Source organism: Setaria italica, chromosome II (assembly GCF_000263155.2).
Source record: "Setaria italica strain Yugu1 chromosome II, Setaria_italica_v2.0, whole genome shotgun sequence".
NCBI classification, from domain to species: Eukaryota; Viridiplantae; Streptophyta; class Magnoliopsida; order Poales; family Poaceae; genus Setaria; species Setaria italica.
In genome coordinates, this window is record NC_028451.1 from 38,709,293 (window position 1) to 38,729,750 (window position 20,458).

Genomic DNA, 20,458 nt, shown 5'->3' on the forward strand with positions numbered 1-20,458 from the left:
ATTTTATTTTGTTTATCTGATGCACAGGATTTGAAGCATACCAAAATTTGTGTTGTTCATACTTTTTTCCTCAAATTAGGGTGCCTTGTACAATATAAAATCTAATTTTGCCAAACGGTATACATGGTGTGCATGGATGTGTATTTGGTGCAATGGTGATATTTTTGACTGGACCATGATGTTCAAACATTCTTGTATTTGGTGCATAGTTATGTTAAAGAGTGCAGCGTAGAAGCGTTAGAAGTATCGAGAAATTCGCAGGTGCATGGTGTGCACGTAATGCCGGTGAGGTAAGGGAAGCTAGCTATTCACCGAGACAAGGCGAGCGGCCGCAAGCCCGCAATGCATTAAAAACGGCCATGCGCGGTTCGGCGGTTTGGACGTTTCAGTTCCCCAGACATCCGTTGGGTTCTCTCCTCACGCATCGCCAGCTGGGCATGGTTGTGGCCAATCACAGCACAGCAATCCGTGGACTGGTGCCCGTGGCTAATCACCTGGGACATGGAAAATTTGGCCGATGTGAACGCATTCGCGCGCGCACCGTCTTCTCCCACTTCTCACGAAGGGTCCGGCCGACCTTTTTTTTTAAAAGTTTCGACATATTTGGTTGAAAAAATATTTAATAAAACGGATTCTCCTGTTTATTTAAAATGGATTGAAAAGGCTTGTCTTTTCTTTTTCTCTCTTTTCTTCTTTTATTTTCCTTTTCTCTTTTTTTCCTTTCTATAATTTTTTCCTCTCTTTATATCCCACCTTCCTTATCCATTCTCCCAACCCCCCTCCTATTCTCCGTGCGTCCCACCTCCACCTCCGCCCGCACCATTGATCTCCACCTACACCTCCCTGTGCAGCCATCGCCCCCCACCTCTCCTACCGCCGACCAGCCCCCGTCGCCCTGCCTCACCCGCCACCAGCCAGCCCCTGTCTCCCACGGTCCCCGTCGGCCACCTCCACCCCAATCTCCAGCCGCAGTCGAGCACTTGGCACTATCAGCTGCCGGTTCCGCCTCCGCCTTCCAACGGGCCCTCCCCCTGTGGGCAGGGGTTGGAAACGAGGAGAAGTCGTAGGGAGCCTGTTTTTTTAGCTCCTCCTCCCTCTTGTGGCTCCAGATCCCGGGGCTCCTCCAACGAAGCTGTTTCGATTGCGCCCGTTTGATAGGGTTTCAGGAGAAGTTAACGAAGAAGCCCCTCGAGAAGTCCTGCCAAAGGGTTTAATTTAGTTGGTGCTTATACTCCACCTTCCTTCGCGCCGTTCCCTCCATCAGTTCTGAAAATCAGATTTTGAGAACCAAGCGTCGTGGCCCTATTTAAATTCACCATCGAGGAAGGAAGCCACATGCTCTTCTACATCGATCTTTCCTCTATGCCGAGCCCAGCAGTAGATCGAAGATCTATGATGCCAGCAACAAACGCGCAACCACTCGAGCACGACATGATGCGGGAGGAAGTAGATGAAGGTGAAGAGCTTATTGGTTTTGTATTTTCTTTGTTTTTCTTATGTTGTTGGCGAATATTTCAATCTGTTTGGAGTTGTTAGCATGGCGGGGCGACGCATTAACTGCATGCAGCTTGCAGTAATGCGAACGGACGCGCCTCGTCCCGCGAAAAAGCAGCGTTGGCTCCTAATGCGCAGATCAAAACAGAAAACTTTTCCCAGTGTAATACGTAGATGAAAAACGAATGGAGGGAGTACGGGGTGGTACATCGATGTACATGGCGAGTGTGTTGATGAACGGAGGGGAATGCTGATGCAGGTGAGTAAAATAAAATGTTAAATAAATGGTGTGGAAAGTACATAAAACTGCATCATGCTCATATGAAGGTGACAAGTAGGAACCGGTTTAGGTCATGTTTAGTAACCTCCCAACTCCCAACTTTGACACTATGCAAAAAGAAGATTCTTCATCACATCAAACTTGCGGTACATGCATGGAGTACTAAATGTAGACGAAATTAAAAACTAATTGCACAGTTTTGTTGTACTTTGCGAGACGAATCTTTTGAGCCTAATTAGTCAATATTTAGACAATAATTCACAGATACAAACGAAACGCTACAGTGTGCTACAGTGCTGGTACAGTAATTTGGCACCTCCCAATTTGACTAACTCCCAATTTGATCAACTAAACAAGGCCGAGACGAGGAAGCATGTAAAAAAGTGCCTGCCATGCAGCGCCGGTGCAGACAGCAACTTTACGTCAAAATCGGACTGGCGTAAAGTGACTTTATGTCCCGTCCGTCCCGCTCAAATACAGCTTAAGGAAAAATGAAATACACTCCAAAATACATGCGCATGAGACAAAAATGCACACATCCCTGAACAGATCAACGGACCGGATAAAATCTAGCATGCCCTGCACGGTGTACAGTCTATTATCCGGTTAGAAAGGAGGATCGAGCTCGGCTTTACGATGACTATTGATCTGAGGCCCGACAAGGGCCCGCTTCACTGACCCTAATCAACCAAACATTATTCGCACCGTCGCCTATCTGGACATGGCCACTTGGCCAGGATTCAGCGAAAGTTTTACAAGAGATGGGCATGGTTCGATTCCACATAAATTTCATACAACCTAATGCCATAAGAAGTTTGTAAATTCCAAAATGTTGCTGGAGAACACTAGAAATGATCACCTAGGACTCGACCAGAATGGAGAGTGACAATCACATTCCATGCCTCCAGCACCATACGATATGAAACAATAACGTAGTAGAAAATTATTCTCATAGCATACATAATAGCAATGGTAACAGCCTGAATCGTTCCCCCAAGAACAGCAAAACCAGGTGCACGCAACCAAAAAATGAGGGGCGATTCCTCGAATAAACCCCAGGTAACACCAAAATCGTTCAACAGGACCTATCATCCATGATGAGAAGGCGGGGTAATTTCTTTTTCGACAAAACTATACAGACCAAAAAATGATTTATACTTTGTGGAATTTATTTCCTGTTATTGGTGTCTTCCCCTCAATAATGGCCTTTCAAATGTGCCTGCCATCACGTCTGACCTAAACAAACAAAATCTTTTGGCTTTCAGTTGACCCGTCCGCTGTACATCAATCTATCGCGGAACCAGTGCCCGTGATCTCGACCAAGACTTCCTATTCAGTTCCGCGAAGATAGCATGCAGTTGCTTTTCAGCATCTGAATCTGTGAAACATTGGAGCTAGTACATTCATCTAAAAGTGGCTTGCAGGAATAATGACAGTTTGATCATGGAATGAAGTCAATCTAGTGACTCTGGTAGAAGAAGCAACCTGATTCGCTAGTGGACAGCCTTAATGAAGTAACCACTCGAACCAATCATTGCGCCTTCGGACATTATTTCCCTGTAAAATGGATAAGGTGCAGTAGAAGTTTGAAAACATGTAAAAAAGAAAAATAAAACATAAAGGAAATGATGTACTAGTTTATAGCCTAACCTGCACTTCCAATATATCAGAACCACGAATAGCATCTAGTATATAGTTGGTGTCTACCAAGCCTGTAAATGCCCTCATCTAAGAAAGAACATAATAAAGCAATGGTGAATGTAACTGTTAGAAGAACATAGACGAATAGCATCTAGTATATAGTTGGTGTCTACCAAGCCTGTAAATGCCCTCATCTAAGAAGGAACATAATAAAGCAATGGTGAACGTAACTGTTAGAAGAATGCATCTTGATCATTACATAGTACGTATTGATCCAATCCGTGCCAAAGCAAAAATTGAATTCGCACACGACTTCAAAACAGTTGCAAACCAATCAACTTCATGAGCATCTGTGCAACTTAATTGATACCAAATTATCTGCAGACTTTTTTCAAACCCTTTTTTTAAAAAAAGATTCATTATCTAAGTCCCAAATCCATGTAATTCATATTACCAAACATTATTGAGAAAATATTCCAGATTATTTATCTCCAATGTCTAAAACTTGAATTTTAGCAGACAGAACCTGTCTAGTACTATGAGTTGAAGCAGAGCATGCAAGTTTCTGTCATTCAATCATCATTACCAAATGCAAGTTAATTTGCCAGCCATTCTGGGCATCTCCAAATGTTTTCAACAGTATGCCATATTGATGTTACCCTCTTGGGAATTCTTTCAATATCCGGACTTCCCCTCAATATTTCAGGTAGTTTCACACTATGCAGAGATCAGATCTAGACATTGTTCCCTACTAAAAACGATGTATTGTTAACTTGAAACATGCAACGATGCCTGGACACAAGACGAGGCAACAGCTCACAGCAAAGAGACTGTGTACCATGCGTTTACAGTAAATAGAGCAAAAGACAAGCATAAACAACAGATTTCAGGACATGGACTCGTAGAGTAAATTGAAAGCCACAGTATCAAGTGAATAACCTTACCTTCAATAATTCTCCCAGTTACCATTAGAAGTTTAAGTAGAACAATTTGCAAATGAAAAAGGAACGGAGAAAAGTATGATAGGCGTAAGTTTAGCGGCAATAAATGGTGGATGGTAGGAGTGCAGCAGGGAAATTTAAATTATAATTTGCTCAAAAGTGAAAAGGGAGAAAAGCTAGCCTAAATTATAATCAGCTTATTACCCAAGAGAAAAGTAAACACTGAAAAGAGTAGAACAAAGGCAAAAACAGAACAGACAGAATGATTGCCACTATACAAGTTCAAGATGCATTGATCAATCCAATATCCTCATTGTCATGTATTTTGTTGACTTTACTTGCTTAGTTCATTAAAGTTATATCATATCAATCAAGAATAACACAGCAAACTTATGTCACTCTAGAAGATGAACAAAGTCGTGAAGTAGGTAATACCCAGAAACAAATATGTAACTAGCAGAAGGATACTAAATATGTAGTTTGTAGTCAAAGATCCCCAAACTCAAAAACCTTTAGACTGTGCAGGGAGGGAGCAAGGAGACTACAGCAGGCTACAAATTTCTATTTGTGATAACTTTAATTGTCATAACACATACACTATTTCTGACCTAAAGATCAAGAAATACACCACAAAGAACCTTTTGTTATCCGTCTGCTTAATAAAAAAGCGTAACATCATCTTTAGAATTTGTATAAGGTGCAGCACATTTTTTGTTATACATTGAGAATCATATCTCTAATCTACTAGTTGTGCACTGGATCGTGTTGTAAGGGGAAATATGCCTCTTTCCAACACAGAAGAATTAACTACGGTGGTAAACCACCCATTCATGGAGCCAACTTATGTACTGGCCAAGTAGAATTTCATGTTCTGGGATGGAAAAGTATACATATCAAAATAAAGACAGCAAAAGCAGCATATCAGGCTATCAGCACTCAGTCCAACATGGACATGGACAGAAGTATGGAAATCACAAGAAACATAACATCCTATATGAAATGAAAGCGACAACCAGGAAGCGAAAGAGAAAAATCAACTCACCCGATTGAACCCCAAGATTAGGTCAATAGGTACCCATCCTTGATCATTCATATGTCTCCTCAAGAATGTGTCATGGCATAGATTATTTGTGCTAGCAAGACAAGAGTAGAAACAAACAATTAAGATGAAGAAACAGCAATAGCACACGAAGAGAAACCAAGCAGATTCACTACCTAAAGTAGAACTCTATCTGATTCCTAATATCATCTTGGAAATTTGGCTGATCCTGAGGAGGAGGAACCCATGCAGGCTGCATGGCCGGCCGGACAAGATGCATGTTCTGAAACTGTTCTACTGGTGGGAGATAGACAGGGTAATGTTGCACATCAGCTGCACATCACCAAAATAGCCATATTACAATAAGTAGACATGAGTTATTCATAGAAAATAGAAGGATGAGTTTTCAGGCTCACCAGAGTAGGGAAATGGAGGAACATAAAAATGCTGTGGCACCATGAAATGGGCAGCGTGTGGTGGCGGCGGTCGGTGAAAGGGCCCAGGCTGGTAGGCACCAGGTGGCTGCTGCTGCTGCTGCTGATATGGCATTACTGGAATTCTGGGAAAGTTCCTAGGGGAGAAATTACCTCCTCTCTCATGGTCACGGCGACCCCGGTAGCCACCACGACCTCCAACACCATTGTTACTGCCACTACTATTTCGAGGATTATTGTTCCAGTGGTTGCTGCTGCCACCACTATTCGTATTGTTTCCATCACCACTACCAGTACCATTACTGCTGCTAACACCAACACCTCTTATGTTGTGGTTCCACTGGTTATTGCCAGGAGCACTTCTGCTGCCTTCATTGACATTCCCACTGGAACCACCACCAGGGACATTATCACTCAAGTTACTGGAACCATTGCCATTGCTGCTGTTGCAACCGCTGCCTGTAACTAGGCTTCCATCATTCCAGTGGCCATCACCGCCACTGCCACTGCTCCCATCACCTCCACTACTATTGGCAGCCCTGCGGCCGCCATTGCTACCATTTCCACGGCTGCCACCTCCATTATTTCCACTATTGCTGCCACTGCGCCGAACTGGATTTGGCTGGGTTGCGGAACCGTTCCGCTGTGAAGAAGCCGCAGCAGTTGCATTGGGAGGAGGCATGGAGGTAGGGTTTGAGCCAGTGGGGATCGGATTAACCTCCACAACTGGATGAGCAGGGGTCACCGACGAAGCGGTGGAATCCTCCTGGTAGCATTAGTAGATTCATCAGACCCATATGAGCAATCATCCCTAACACGATTATCAAAACCGGAGAAATTTGCCTAGATGTACTCGCATCGAAACATATTGACTTGATCGCGAGATTCAGTACCTGCTGGGATGGGACGGAGCCATCGGAGAGGGACTTGAGGGAGTCGGAGGAGGCCGACTTGGGCCACGCGCGCGCCGACTCCGCGAGCGCCGGCCAAGAGGCGTCCCCGCCGATGATACCGCCGCCGCCGCCGGGGTTCACCCCAGCCGCCGCCGCGGCCGCAGCGGGGGGCGGCGCCGGCACGTTCCACGCCGTCTTCCTCCCCGCCGCATTGGCGGGATCGGCCCCCTCCGGCTGTCCCGGCGGATCCCGGCGGGGCGCCGCGCGGCCGGGCTCCGGCGGCGCCGCGATCGCCGGCGGAGCGACGGCCGCCGCCGCCGCAGCCACCGATTGCGCGGGCGCGGCGCCACCAGCTGCCGGCGACATCGGGAGGCGAGGCGACGGGGATTCGGGGTGGGGGTTTTGGGGGCGCGGATGAATCGGCTGGGTGGAATGGGGAAGGCGAGGAGGCAGGAGGAGAGACGAGACGAGAGGCGAGGGGAGGGGACTGGGGAGGGAGGGCCGCGGGGGAGGCCGGAGGGAGCAGTGTGGCGGTGGGAGGTTAGGTGGGAAATTAGCGGAAGTGGCGGGGGTATTTCTGGGAAATCGCGACGAGGACGCCGAGGACGGGTATTTGCCAGCCTCTGAACTCCCGTGCTACGGCGATCGGCGAGCTTGACAGGCTCACTGAATTTCTCTGGCAATAGAAATGGAAACTGAATGAACTCTGAAAACAGAAAATTGGAGGGACGAACTACCAAATTTCGGGGCAAAATACGAATGGATTTTAAGAGAAATTACAAAAAGAGAAAGAAACGGAACATTTGCAAACAGTGCGTTTGCGATCAGTTATTGGAGTCGAAACCAATCTCAAGGCACGGCCGTGGCGGAACACGTGGAAGTGCTCTCGTTGAAAACAGCAGGTACGCTAGCCGTCATCCAGCGCGTGAACTCGACCGAACGAACCAGCCGAGCTCTCAGTGTTTTTCCCTCGGCGCTTGGCAGCACATTATTGTTATTTTTTTTGTCTACGTTCCATTCGTCAAAGGGATCCATCGTATGCGTACTGATGTACATTGCACTTAACCTGATGCACGAGTCCACTCCACATCCAGGGCCGGGGTGTGTGTGTGGGGGGGGGGCAGGGTGTGCGGCCGCCCCGGGCCCCCAAATTCCAGGATACAGGGTGTGTTTGGTCCCTTTACTTATTTTTAACACGTGTCACATCGAATATTTAGATACTAATTAGGAGTATTAAATGTAGATTATTTACAAAATTCATTACATACGTGGAGGCTAAAGGCGAGACGAATCTATTAAGCTTAATTAATCCATCATTAGGAAAATGTTTACTGTAGCAACATATTGTCAAATCATGGACTAATTAGGCTTAATAGATTCATCTCGCCATTTAGCCTCCACTTATGTAATGGGTTTTGTAAATAGTCTACGTTTAATACTCCTAATTAGTATCTAAACATTCGATGTGATGGGTGCTAAAAATAAACACAAGTAACCAGACGGGGCCATAGTAACGGTAACACAATTCCTAAGGTAAGTGCAATGCTTATGTTCCAAATAGCATTAATGTGGGTCAAAAAAAGGTAGCCTTTGTCACTGCCCCGCCCACAATGGTTCACAGTAAAATGTGACACTAAGGTGGGCTCACTTCGTGGTTAAAAAAGGATCCAATTCATCTACCGCACCCCCTCATCCCTAATTCCCTATCGCCCCATCCTGTTGATGGTCCTCTCTCCCGCTTGCATCGCGCGCCCGCCACCCCTCGGCGGAACGGCGGACAGGTGGAGATCAGAGAAGAGATCGTCAATTCGCTTCTGTGATCAGGTGATTTGATTGCCAATTCCCCAATTCTCCGTACCATTAATTATTAATTCACTATTACAAGTTATTTAATCACAACTAATTTATAACTATTGTGTATTTATAATAATTTCAGCACTGTGGGATATCATGTTGTCTAGAAAATATGGATTAGGTAACAAGAAAAGGAAAAAAGAACATGTGGATGAGTTGATAGAATCACAAAGAGTAGCTATGGATAAATTTTGCAAGAGTAATCAGGACCCTAAGAGTAATATGGGCGCTTTGACGAACCCATATGAGTTGGCAATAGTTATTGTGGATGAACCAACTAATGGGAATTAGGAAGAAAATGTTAACATCAACGTCAATGATACAATGTAAGTGACTCTAAGAACACAGGAAATGCAATCAGGTGCACATGCACAGTCTGCTAGTGTTGATGAGTAACCAGTTTACACTTCAGATATGATCCAAGAAATTGGATAATCTTGATAATAAAGCAAGAGACGTATTAGTCGAGAAAGGGCCTATAAGAGAAAAAAATATCAAATTCCTCTGGATGCTGCCTTAAGATATTTTTCATATGCTCATTATTCTAGAAAATTAAGCAACGGAGAGGTACATGATAGAAAATGGTTAGTTTATTCGAAGCATGTTGACAAAGTTTTTTATTTCTGTTGTAAGATCTTTAAGTCTAGCACTAGCAAGAGTCATAGTTCCTTAGCAGGTGATGGGTTTAGAAATTGGAGGCATATTAGTGAGAAGCTTAGAGAACATGAAAATAGTATCGAGCATATTAGTAACCTGAACAGTTTGAATGAATTAAGAGCTAGATTGTGGAAAAAGGAAACAATTGCAGCAGCAAATCACGAAGGAGAAAGAATGGTGAGGCAATTTTGTTAAGAATAGTAGCCATTGTGAAATTTTTGGTAAACGCAATTTGGCTTTCAGAGGAAGCAGTGAGCAGTTTTATGATGATAATAATGGTAATTTCTTAACTTGTGCTCAGAATTTGACTTGGTAATGCAAGATCACCTTAGACGTATTTAGAACAAAGAAATTCTATCTTAGTTATAAAATTCAGAATGAGTTGATATCTCTTTTGACTTCTGATATCACAAGTTCTATCATAAAGGTTGTTAAAGAGGTCCAGTATCTCCATTATCCTATTGTACCCCTAATGTCAGTCATCAGGAATAAATGACTTTATAGTTTGATGTATTAATTTGTCTGATGGCAAGATAAAATTGAGGAGTACCTTTTGGGATTCTTGAAGGTGGATGACACATCTGGTTTGATGTTATTGAAGATAAAATTCAGAATGAGTTGATATCTCTTTTGACTTCTGATATCACAAGTTCTATCATAAAGGTTGTTAAAGAGGTCCAGTATCTCCATTATCCTATTGTACCCCTAATGTCAGTCATCAGGAATAAATGACTTTATAGTTTGATGTATTAATTTGTCTGATGGCAAGATAAAATTGAGGAGTACCTTTTGGGATTCTTGAAGGTGGATGACACATCTGGTTTGATGTTATTGAAGATGTTTTATTAGTAATATTTTATATATATTTGTTATAAACTTTATATTAAAGAGCCCGAGTTTTAATTTCGTCTCGAGCCTCCGAATCTCAGTACCGGCCCTGTCCACACCATGGGCGCCTTGACCGGCTCACCAACTCGGGGTCTCGGGCACGGTCGGGTGGGTGTAGCCGGATGGATGGATGGACGATGGATCGGCGCCGGTTGGCGTATGGGCCTGGGTCGACACGACCGAGTTCGTTGTCCGCTCGCGTCACGCGTGATGTCTCTCGCTGGCCCCCCCGGCCAGGTAGAGGCGCCGAGGCAGGCCGTGTAGCAGCAGTTGCCGGCCAGCTAGGCAGCAGGGTAGCTAGCCGACGGGGCCTTTGCTACGCTGTTCCCGGCCGCCGGCGCAGTCCAGCTGTGCTAAGAGTCTAAGACCCATACGTTTGTCAACGTGACGCACGCTGCCGTCGGCCTTCCCGGCCACCTTCTTTGTTTGGGCATCGAGACGATCGCTGCGCCGCCGCACGCCAGCCGCCGATCGAGAGGGTTTTGTTGTCTCGTTGCTCGCTCGATCGGTCCCTGTCTCGTGCCAGGACATGCCGCCCGGGAACAACAAGGGGGGTGCAGGACGCGCCCCTGCTGGTGCCGCGGTGCGGGATGTCCCCTGCGTTCCGTGCACGAAGTCATATGCAACGTACGTAGAGCATCGTAGTGTGTGCGGTGCACGCTCGACCGGATGCGCGCGGCGGGCGGGGCCCTTCTTCGCTTGGACGTGCATCTGCCTAAAGGCCCCCCAGCGAGAGCGTTGGTGGAAGACCGTGCGTGCACGAGCCCTAGAGAGGAGCATGGATACGATATCCACAGGGCTCATAGGCCGTTCAGGCAGTTATACCACTTCGCAGTACGCACTGGCCACAGCACATACGACGCACTACCGGAGGGAGGGGAGGGGTGACTGGTGACTGCTGGTGAGTGGCCACCGACGAAAAAACTCAGTCAGAGGCGAGAAGGTGCTTTATCACCTTATTTTACACTATGCCCTATCTAACAAAAGAAGCTTGGAATATTTAGCTTCGCATGGAAATCATCTCGAGTCTCGACTAACAAGGATTATCAAATGTAGATCAGCATCAGTGTCGAGTCAACGGCAGCCCACTGCCGAGGGATCCACATGCAGGCAAAGCTAGCAAAGCAAAGCAAAAGCCCCGCCATCGTTTCAATTCCTCCGGGCGTTCCTTCTCTCTCGATTGCTGAGGTTTTAAATGGGCGGACACACGGATCGAAAAGTTCCCTTTGGAGAAGAAACGATCCGGTCGCGGGCCGGGTCGTCCCTAAAGTCTCAACCGATTTGTTTATAGGGGAGGCCAAACAATATGTGATGCGAGTAGGCTCTTTTTGACCAACGGACTGAACGAGAGCCGCCGGCCGAGCCGAGCTCTGCTTGTGCGCTCGAGAGTTGAGACTTGAGAGTGCGATCAGAGGGAGAGAGAGAGAGATCCACGGCTTTGTTTCTCACAGTACGTGCAAAGGCTCTGCGGCCACACGGCGCCCCCTGTGCTCGCTGATGACTGACCCTGGTTGCAGTAGTTTCGGCAGCTCTGCTCACGCGCGCACGCCCAGCGTGTGGCCGTTTAGCTTTGGTAGTTGGCTCCACGAGAAGCACGCGTTTCTCGTTCGCAAGGAGATAGTTCAAACGGTCCAACGCGTTAACTGAGGTTAGTTTGTTCGTCTGGATCCTGGTCACTCACCAAATATGCGTGCGAGTGCGATAATGATTTCGATTCATTCTTCCTCTTCTCTTTTGTAGTCCGAATATCGTACGTCCTGTCTGTCTGTAGCGCACGTTTTTTTAAAAAAAACAAAGAAACAATATCTATGCAGGTAGTAGTAGTAGTGTTTAGTGCGCGACTCCAACACGTCTTGTGAGTAGTACACAAAACACAACCTACTCGCGAAAACAAAGAGTACCACACACCCTGGCTAATGGTGTATACGTATATCTTGGTGCAGAGAGCTCGTGTAGCTTAGTGTGGTCTAGTACAAATGTTGCACCTTCTTTTGCTTTTGAGGAATACAGCTGCATCTTTTTTTTTTTTGCGAAAACAAATGCTGTGTCGGCATAGCGTGGAATTTACTCGGAAGACGCTTTTGTAGCTGAACTTGTTGGGCCGCCAATCACTCATGTGAAGAGCGTGGGCCGTCACCCCCTCAACTTGGAGGCCCATCAGAAGCCCTGGCACAAAAGTGTGAATGGCAAAGGCGCAAGAAGGGAAACGTTAAAGAAAGGAGGCCGACCGATGAAGTCAGATTGGGCCGAGAAGCCCAGCAAAACACAAAACACAGTCCAACTCATTCATCATCGCCATCAAGCAAGACGGCCCAGATGTGGAGTGCGTAGGTGGTGTGGGTTACTTGTACCCTCTAAAAAAAAGCAAGACGGCCTAAACCCTACTAGATCCCTCGATCAAAACCTTTTGGGGGCTGAGGCAAAAAAAAGAGAGGAGGAGACCCAAAAAAAACTACGTGGCTGACTTGCTATATGAAACAGTGGCCTGGTAATGCCGTTCATCATCTCTGTTCTGATAATGAAACAAGAGCATGTGCTCGAGAGTTGGATGTCGACCTGGATAGGATAGCCTCGTCGATGGCAAATTCGGCAAGTCTGGAGAAAATTTTCTTGCACCTCCACTGGCGCACCACCACATTCGTACTACGTTATCTTGTATGCCTTCAGGTCCAGGTTGCGGCGCGGTGCCTTGCAGGGCAAGGGCAGACCAAACGATGCCACAGTCGGAGGAGGTACAGCCCGGACGAATGCAAGAATCGTGAGGCCGGCCGGGCTTGCACGGTATCCAGGATGGTAAAAGATCCTCTAATTTAGTCTAGAGGATCAGGTTTAATAAGGATCGAGTCATAATAATATATAATTTTGAATTAAAAATAAATAGGGTTGAGGTGGACCGTGGAAAATGTATATCCATTACCACCAGCGAGCAGCGAGCTTCCCCGCCATTGATCTGCGCGACGGCACCTAACTCTATCTGGAAGGAACTGCTGCCCAAAGGGCTAAGGCCAACGATGAGCCCACCAGTTATACATAGTTGCAGTTACTGGTGATTCTTCTTGTTACGAATAAGTGACGCTGGCAAAAAAGAGTTGGTTCAACGGAAGAAGTTGGCGTGGTTAATCCTTCACATGTAGTACTTGTGTACGGTGTACCGGACCGGCCGGAGAACGACGACTAAGAGGTGTTTGGGTTTTTCAGGAGGTTCTAAAATTTCCGTCACATCAAATGTTTAAATACTAATTAGGAGTATTAAACATAAACTAATTACAAAACCAATTGTACAGATGGAGACTAATTTACGAGACGAATCTATAAATCCTAATTAATCCATGATTTGACAATGTGATGCTACAATAACCATTTGCTAATGATTGATTAATTAGACTTAATAGATTTATCTCGTAATTATTTTTATAATTAGCTCATATTTAATCTGACGTGACACGAACTAGACTGTCCATGGAATCTTAACACCCCTGGCCTCACGCACATGGTTTGAAAGAGCGCAGCAGGGGGTAAAAATCGCATCAGCTGATCAGCAGTCCTGCACTGAAACAAAAGCGATGGCACAGTAACGAATGCACCTTTTTCTGCACATCGCGGAGGCGCAGCTTGGGTTCTGGAGCATGTGCGCTAGTGCGCGGCTCCAATGCAAAGGCCTCTGCCACCAGTATATTCACGTGGCGCCACCTTAGTTTTGACTACTACCACTACGCCACTACCCCACAAAACAGTTCAGTATAAATCGTAGGAAGAAACTGAGCCCCGCACGTAGTATCGGCTAGTCGCGCTGTATGGCCGTATGCATGCATGCTCATCATCAGCTCTATCCGCACGGCACGGCAGCCACCCACTGCTCGCGAGCACCGGATCGGATAGGCTAGGCTGGACCCGATCCGGCCGGAGCGCGCATTCCGGGATGCAAACAACGGACGGATCGGCGTCGTCGCGTGGGTGCTCGCGATCGGCGACGGCGACGGCGCGGACCGGAGCGCGAGCGGAACAAAATATCGGTTCCGGTCGATGCCAGCGGAACCCCGCGCAACCGGACGGACCCGCCGCGGTCGCGGTGGCCCCCGGGCTCCGTTCCTCGCCGGGGAAACGCCAAGCTTGGCGCGGACTCAGCCGGAGGCGCGCGGCGACGTCGACGCGCGCGCGCGCGACAGACGAAATGCCAGGCGTGCGCGACGTGGGCCGCGCCGCAGCCGGACGCGACGGCGATGCTGGAAAAAGGCTGGCAATGGCAGGCCATATATACGTGCATCCTCCTACCTGTAGGGGATAGGCCGAGGAAAATCAAATTAGTTTGCAGTGTGTGTTATATACTGTTTACGTCGAGTATATCGCTGTCGGTCGCTAGAGAGAACACTAGCTGGCCAGAGCAGTGTACTGTTGATTAGGGCTCCCTGGATGGACGTTTCCTGTTGGCATCATGCTCTAGCTAGTCTGCTGACTAGCGAGGTCCAGCAGCCTCGTACGATCTCCATGGCAGTACGATTTGACACGACGACGGATGTATATGGAAGCCAAAGGTTTGAAGGCATTAATTTGTATACGTATGATGAAGGTTTTGGCCTTATTTGGGAAAGTACTACGAAATATCCACTGCAGGCGTGGCGCGTGTCACATGACGTGGATCCAGGTGAAACGTACATACACGAAACGAAACTACACATGCGTGTTTTCATCGGGCCAGTCATTTTTCGACGGCGTGGCAACCTGTCGCTGTGGTACGGTGCATGGGTTCGCGTGGACGGTGCATTATTAGTTGGGAACTATCGTTTTAGCCTTTTTATTTCATAGATGTTGCTACATATTTAGATGTACACTATATCTAAATATAACAACATCTATGAATTTAGAAAACTCAAAACAACTTACAATTTGTACAATTAGAATGAAAGGAGTAATTTTTTCCAAAGCTGTTCCCCACCGCTACAGCGAGATACCCTGCTTGATGCATGAGGCCTCCGGAGAGATCCGATCCGATCCCCGGCCGGCTTTATTAATTTCCCGAGCCTTGCGGGGAAAGGATATGCTTTGTAGCAGCATTGAGATCTACTTTGCTGGGCAAGCGCGCTCGCGCAAGCAAAGAGGATCCTTGCCAAATCAGTCCATCCTATCCGGCCCTCCTACTCGATCGGGCAAGGGTGAAGCGGGGAAAAGCGCCTGCCGGAAGGGGACGCTGCTGGCCTCCCGCGCCTGTGCTGCGCTGCTGCGGCTGCTGTCGCTGGGGTCTTGAAGCACTGAGGCACAGAGCAAAGCTTTGCCACCGGCCAGTCACCAAAACAATCAGACACGCAACCGCCCTTTAATTTCAGTTGTAAAAAGAAGCGATGGGATCTAATTAAGATGGAAGGAGTTTCTCTCTTCTCCATCAATGAGAAAGAAGTATTTGGAAAGACTCTGTTTAATTTGCAACGCTGTAATTTTAGTTTATTTGCAGCGACACCTTACCACAAGCGCAACGTGCACACCAAACCCTGTGCGGAACGTGCACAACAATCGTGTGGTTTTCACGTCAGCCCATATATGTGTAAAGCAACTTGGACGCGATCGAACTTCACCATCTTTATTTTGAAATTCTAGCGAAGTACGGAAAAAGATGGATAAATTCATGGCAACCGGTGGGTCGCAAGGAAGGAATATAATCTTTTGAAAGATCTTCTTCGGCCGTGTTCAGAGCTCTTCCTCCGGTCCCTGGCCTCCCTATTTAAACCACGGCCATTGCCTTATCCTCCGCGCGTCCGAAGAAGTAACCCTAGTTAACAGTCGAAGCTACGGAGACCGAGCCATGCCGATCGAGGACGTGAGCATCGAGACGACCGAGGCGGCGGGCCCCCAAAAGGTGCCGTACTGGGACCCGCCGCCGGCGCCGCTCCTGGAAACGAGCGAGCTGATGAAGTGGTCGCTGTACCGCGCGCTCATCGCCGAGTTCGTGGCCACCCTCATCTTCCTCTACGTGAGCATCGCCACCGTCATCGGGTACAAGGACCAGTCCAAGGCCCTGGCGTGCAACGGCGTCGGATTCCTCGGCGTCGCCTGGTCCTTTGGCGCCACCATCTTCATCCTCGTCTACTGCATCGGCGGCATCTCAGGTACTGTAGCATGCAATGTGCGTGCATGGACGCGCTCGCTAGCTGCTGTACGAATCGAAATGAATTGACGCGAGCATGGGACATGGGACCAGGTGGGCACATCAACCCGGCCGTGACGTTCGGGCTGTTCGTGGGGCGGAAGCTGTCGCTGTTGCGCACCGTGCTGTACATCGTGGCGCAGTGCCTGGGCGCCATCTGCGGCGTGGCCATCGTGAAGGGCATCACGGGGGATCAGTACAGCCTCCTCGGCGGCGGCGCAAACTCAGTGGCCGACGGCTTCTCCGTCGTGGCCGGCCTCGGCGCCGAGATCATGGGCACGTTCGTCCTCGTTTACACCGTCTTCTCCGCCACCGACCCCAAGCGCACCGCGCGAGACTCATTCATCCCGGTACGAGCGCATCTCCTCTCCATCTGTACATTTAATCTTGTTACAAAAGTGCAAGTTAATAGTGTAATCAATTAATGTGCTGACCTGGAACGAGTGGCCGTGCAGGTGCTGGTGCCGCTGCCGATTGGGTTCGCGGTGTTCGTGGTGCACCTGGCGACCATCCCCATCACCGGCACGGGCATCAACCCGGCCAGGAGCCTTGGCGCCGCCGTAATCTTCGGCGAGGCATGGAAAAACCACGTAAGATCAATCCTTGGGAAAATTAAACCTGTGCATGCTACTTTATCTTCTCCCACACTACGACGACGCACAAAAAGATTCGAAGTTAATCGTCCATGCATCATGCAGTGGATCTTCTGGGTTGGGCCGCTGATCGGGGCAACGGCGGCGGCGCTGTACCACAAGCTCGTGCTGCGCGGGGAGGCCGCCAAGGCGCTCGGCTCCTTCAGGAGCACCAGCGCCACGGTGTGAGCACGCGTGCGAACGGCGAGAGAAGCTTTTGGAGATTAGGCAGCCCTGCTTCCTGCAATTGATTTCTCTGCTCATCGGTTATTCGTTGTCGTCTCGTTTAATTAATATACTACAGCAGCTAGCAGATCCTTGCATGAACTGCATGTACGTGTAAGAGTGTCGAGGTGTGCGCTTGCTTGTCTGTGCCATTTGTTTTTGGGTTTGGGACTGCAAGGTCGTCGTGTCCATGTATAAACCTTTATATGTTCTGCTTTATAAGTACTTTGTTAGGAATAGCTCCTACTCCCTCCATTCCAAATTGTAAGTCATTCCAAGAATCTTGAAGAGTTAAAGCACCTCAAGTTTGATCAAAATTATAAAGAAAATTATAAAGATTTATGACATCAAATAGGTATACTATGAAAATATAATTGATGAAGAATCTAATGATACTTAATTGACATCATAAATGTTATTATATTATCATATAAATTTGGTCAAACTTGAAATATTTTGACTCTCTAAGATTCTTGAAATGACTTACAATATGGAATTGAGGAAATACTAACTAAGACCTTGTTTGGTTACTACGGAATGGCCTATAATGAGGCCCGTTCCGCGCGGATTGATCTGGCTGGTTTTGAATACAGCGCACGACAAAATGGCCGTTTGGTTAAAGCCGACGGGGAATGGAGTCTGACCCGTCTCGACCATTTCGTACGCCTCGAGGCTCGGATTTGTTCACCACCTCTTGAGGTTTGGAACAGAAACAATCGAATCTTCTCCAACCAGAACAGTTCTGGGCCTATTTCAAATCCGCAACGAACGAACGAGACCTAAATATTGCACGTCTGGAAACTGGAATACTTACTTTTCCAACTAGGACTACTGTAGCCTGTAGGTTCCTCCCGAGAAGAAATAGCACTTGTTGTGTTATACTAGTGCGAAATTCTTGGCGAAATATTCCGATGAGTTGACGCCACTAAATAACAGTCGAACGACTACGTTTGCACTGCACATGGATAACAAGACACAAAGAGGAAAGAGCAATGCGTTGCCACGTTCCACTCCAGTACGGAGTCATCGCTCCCCATCAACCGTAGGCACTCATGCACAGCTACCACATTCCAACCAAGAAACCAACCAACACCAAGAAACGGTCCAGGTCAACCATCACCGAAAGAAAAAAAAATCAGCACAACAACCCCCTACCAATCTATCAAGCGAGAACCAGCAGGCCGATCACGGCGAGGCATGGAATCCGCCGCTGCACCAGCTCCGGCCACGCGGGCCGCCGCCGTGCGATCCACGACACGCCGGCCGAGCTCGCGGGCGGCGGCGGCAGCGGCAGGGCCGGCGGGGGAGGCGACGGCGGCGGCGGAGGGGGCGGCGCGGCGACGGCCACGGCGAACTTCATGCCCCCGAGGCAGTGCCCCGCGACGTTGCAGATGAAGTAGTAGTCCCCCGGCACGGGGAGGTCGACGCGGTCGCGGCCCGTTTCCCACGACCCCATCGTCTGGTTCGCCGCCGGCGGCTCGCACGTCCGGAACGCGTCCTGCGTGACCCGGTACACGTTGTGCTGCGCCGCCACGTAGTTGAACACTGCCATCGATTGTATGTGTATCAGCTATCAGGTCGCCAAGATCGCACAGGCACAGCAGCAGGCAGGCCAGCGCTAACGATTTTTTGGCAGAAATGTGCAGCGTACCGAGCGTGTCGCCGGCGGTGAAGTTGTACTTCTGCGACCAGGTGAGGTAGTTGGGGCCGATGGTCCACCCGGCGGAGTCGCCTACGGTGTACTCCGTCGCGCCGGTGCCATGGCGTAGAGCTGCTGCAAGGAGGACGAGGAGGAGGGTGGCTGCTGCCCCGGTGGATGAAAGCGAGGTGCCTCCCATGATTGGACGGGGAGACCAAGTAGCGTTGGGGACAAGAGCGACTTTGGGAATGATTTTGCTGCATATAACTGGTGCTTAACCTGAGCTGTGGTTGTTGCATTTAGGAGCAATTTGTCTATATATACTTGCTTTGAGTTGTTTGTTGGTTGCAAGGTTGGCCTGGTCGTGGTTAGAAGCTGCCACTAGCATACTCGTGTCTTTTTGATGGTTTATTAATATTTACACCTAAACTGTTCCGTGGTCTGTTGGATTATGTTTATGCTAAAGTAGTATGCGTATTTGGTCAAAGTATACTTCTTGCTGCATTGGATGTAGATACATGGCCGCCGTTTTCTTCACCTACCTTCATTTTATACCGCTCCTAAATTAGCATTTCGTAGCAGTTATAATGAGATCGCTTAATCGACAAGTATGGGCTGAAGCCGTTTCGATATAAACTGGACTCTGCATCCCAAATGAGCCCAGCTCCGCAGAATCCAACACACACTCCTCTCCCATCTAGCACGCGGGCTGCCCTCCTCCTTTCAAATAGGCCTGGGCAAAAATAACCGGAACCGAAAAACCGAACGAGAGAACCGGAACTGAAACCGAAAGAACCGGACCGAAAATCGGTTCCTTACTCGGTTCTTGGTATTGAGGAACCGAAATAACCGAAGAAAACTCGGTTCCTACTCTCGGTTAACCGAATTAACCGAAGGAACCAAATTACATGAATTATACTTCACTTGTATTTTGTAAGATTATATTTGGTTTATGTGCGGTGTTTCATATTTGAATTACTATATATTTGTGTTACTATATTGCTATGGTCCCTTATAAATTATGACTATTGAAAATGGATATAGTGTTGCATAAATTTGCCTTAGAACACATATATTTATTGTTGTCTTGACCTCTTTTGAAAAATTTCGGTTAGTTCAGTTAGAACCGGAACTGAACCGAAATAACCAAAACCGAAATGGTTGGTTCTGAGAATTTTTGAGAACCGATCGGTTCCTATTTTATAAGAACCGAATTTCTTCAAAAACCGAGGTACCGAACCGAAAATCGAATGCCTTGGCTTACTTTCAAAGCCGTGAGAAATCGTGGGCCGAGCGGGGGAATATGGCGTCCCTTCGATGGTACCTCGGTCGAAAGGCTCAATAGATCCGAGTTTGACGAGACAGGACATTTTTTTATTTTTATATTTTTTTTACGATTTTGCATAAATAAATAGTTGAATGAAAATTTGCAGAAATAGATCTATGCCGCCGCTTGAAATGATGGTAATGGGCTAACGCCATCTCAACCGGCAGTAAGAGGAGCTAGCGCTGGGTGAAACGGCGGTAGCTCCCCGCACCCGCCATGTCAGCGCGGAATCCCGTTTACTGTCGTCCCATCTGGCGTGCCGCACACAGATTCTAGCAGCGCAGGGGACGAGGCTGTTGTGCCATTCAAGATGGCGGTAGCAGGCCCCACCGTTTTAACTCGCGGAAGCATGAAAGCTACCGCCAGTTCGAACGACGG

The 20,458-nt window shown here is 47.9% G+C and overlaps 3 protein-coding genes across 4 annotated transcripts; 1 reads left to right on the forward strand and 2 right to left on the reverse strand.

The window, feature by feature from the left end:
• Positions 1-2,694: 2,694 nt before the first annotated feature.
• LOC101777802 (la-related protein 1B) lies at positions 2,695-7,219 on the reverse strand. Of its 2 annotated transcripts, XM_014804715.2 has the most exons (7): positions 6,723-7,218; positions 5,812-6,595; positions 5,572-5,728; positions 5,399-5,489; positions 3,425-3,502; positions 3,260-3,331; positions 2,695-3,152 (listed from the first exon to the last, which is right to left on the reverse strand). In XM_014804715.2, the coding sequence occupies exons 1-6, from the start codon at positions 7,086-7,088 to the stop codon at positions 3,281-3,283; spliced, it is 1,527 nt and encodes a 508-aa protein (XP_014660201.2). In that variant the 5' UTR covers positions 7,089-7,218; the 3' UTR covers positions 2,695-3,152; positions 3,260-3,280. The 2 variants fall into 2 exon arrangements, 1 of the variants encoding a protein (XP_014660201.2); XR_002676514.1 differs by lacking the exon at positions 2,695-3,152 and having other exon boundaries at positions 3,425-3,609; positions 6,723-7,219.
• An 8,629-nt stretch (positions 7,220-15,848) lies between these two features.
• On the forward strand, positions 15,849-17,369 carry LOC101753181 (probable aquaporin PIP2-7). Its single transcript, XM_004957448.3, has 4 exons — positions 15,849-16,219; positions 16,312-16,607; positions 16,713-16,847; positions 16,956-17,369. Exons 1-4 carry the CDS (start codon positions 15,916-15,918, stop codon positions 17,076-17,078), a joined length of 858 nt encoding a protein of 285 aa, XP_004957505.1. The 5' UTR covers positions 15,849-15,915; the 3' UTR covers positions 17,079-17,369.
• Positions 17,370-18,044: 675 nt separating this feature from the next.
• Positions 18,045-19,187, reverse strand: LOC101752772 (mavicyanin-like). Its single transcript, XM_012844223.2, has 2 exons — positions 18,766-19,187; positions 18,045-18,659 (listed from the first exon to the last, which is right to left on the reverse strand). The coding sequence occupies exons 1-2, from the start codon at positions 18,950-18,952 to the stop codon at positions 18,277-18,279; spliced, it is 570 nt and encodes a 189-aa protein (XP_012699677.1). The 5' UTR covers positions 18,953-19,187; the 3' UTR covers positions 18,045-18,276.
• Positions 19,188-20,458: the final 1,271 nt, after the last annotated feature.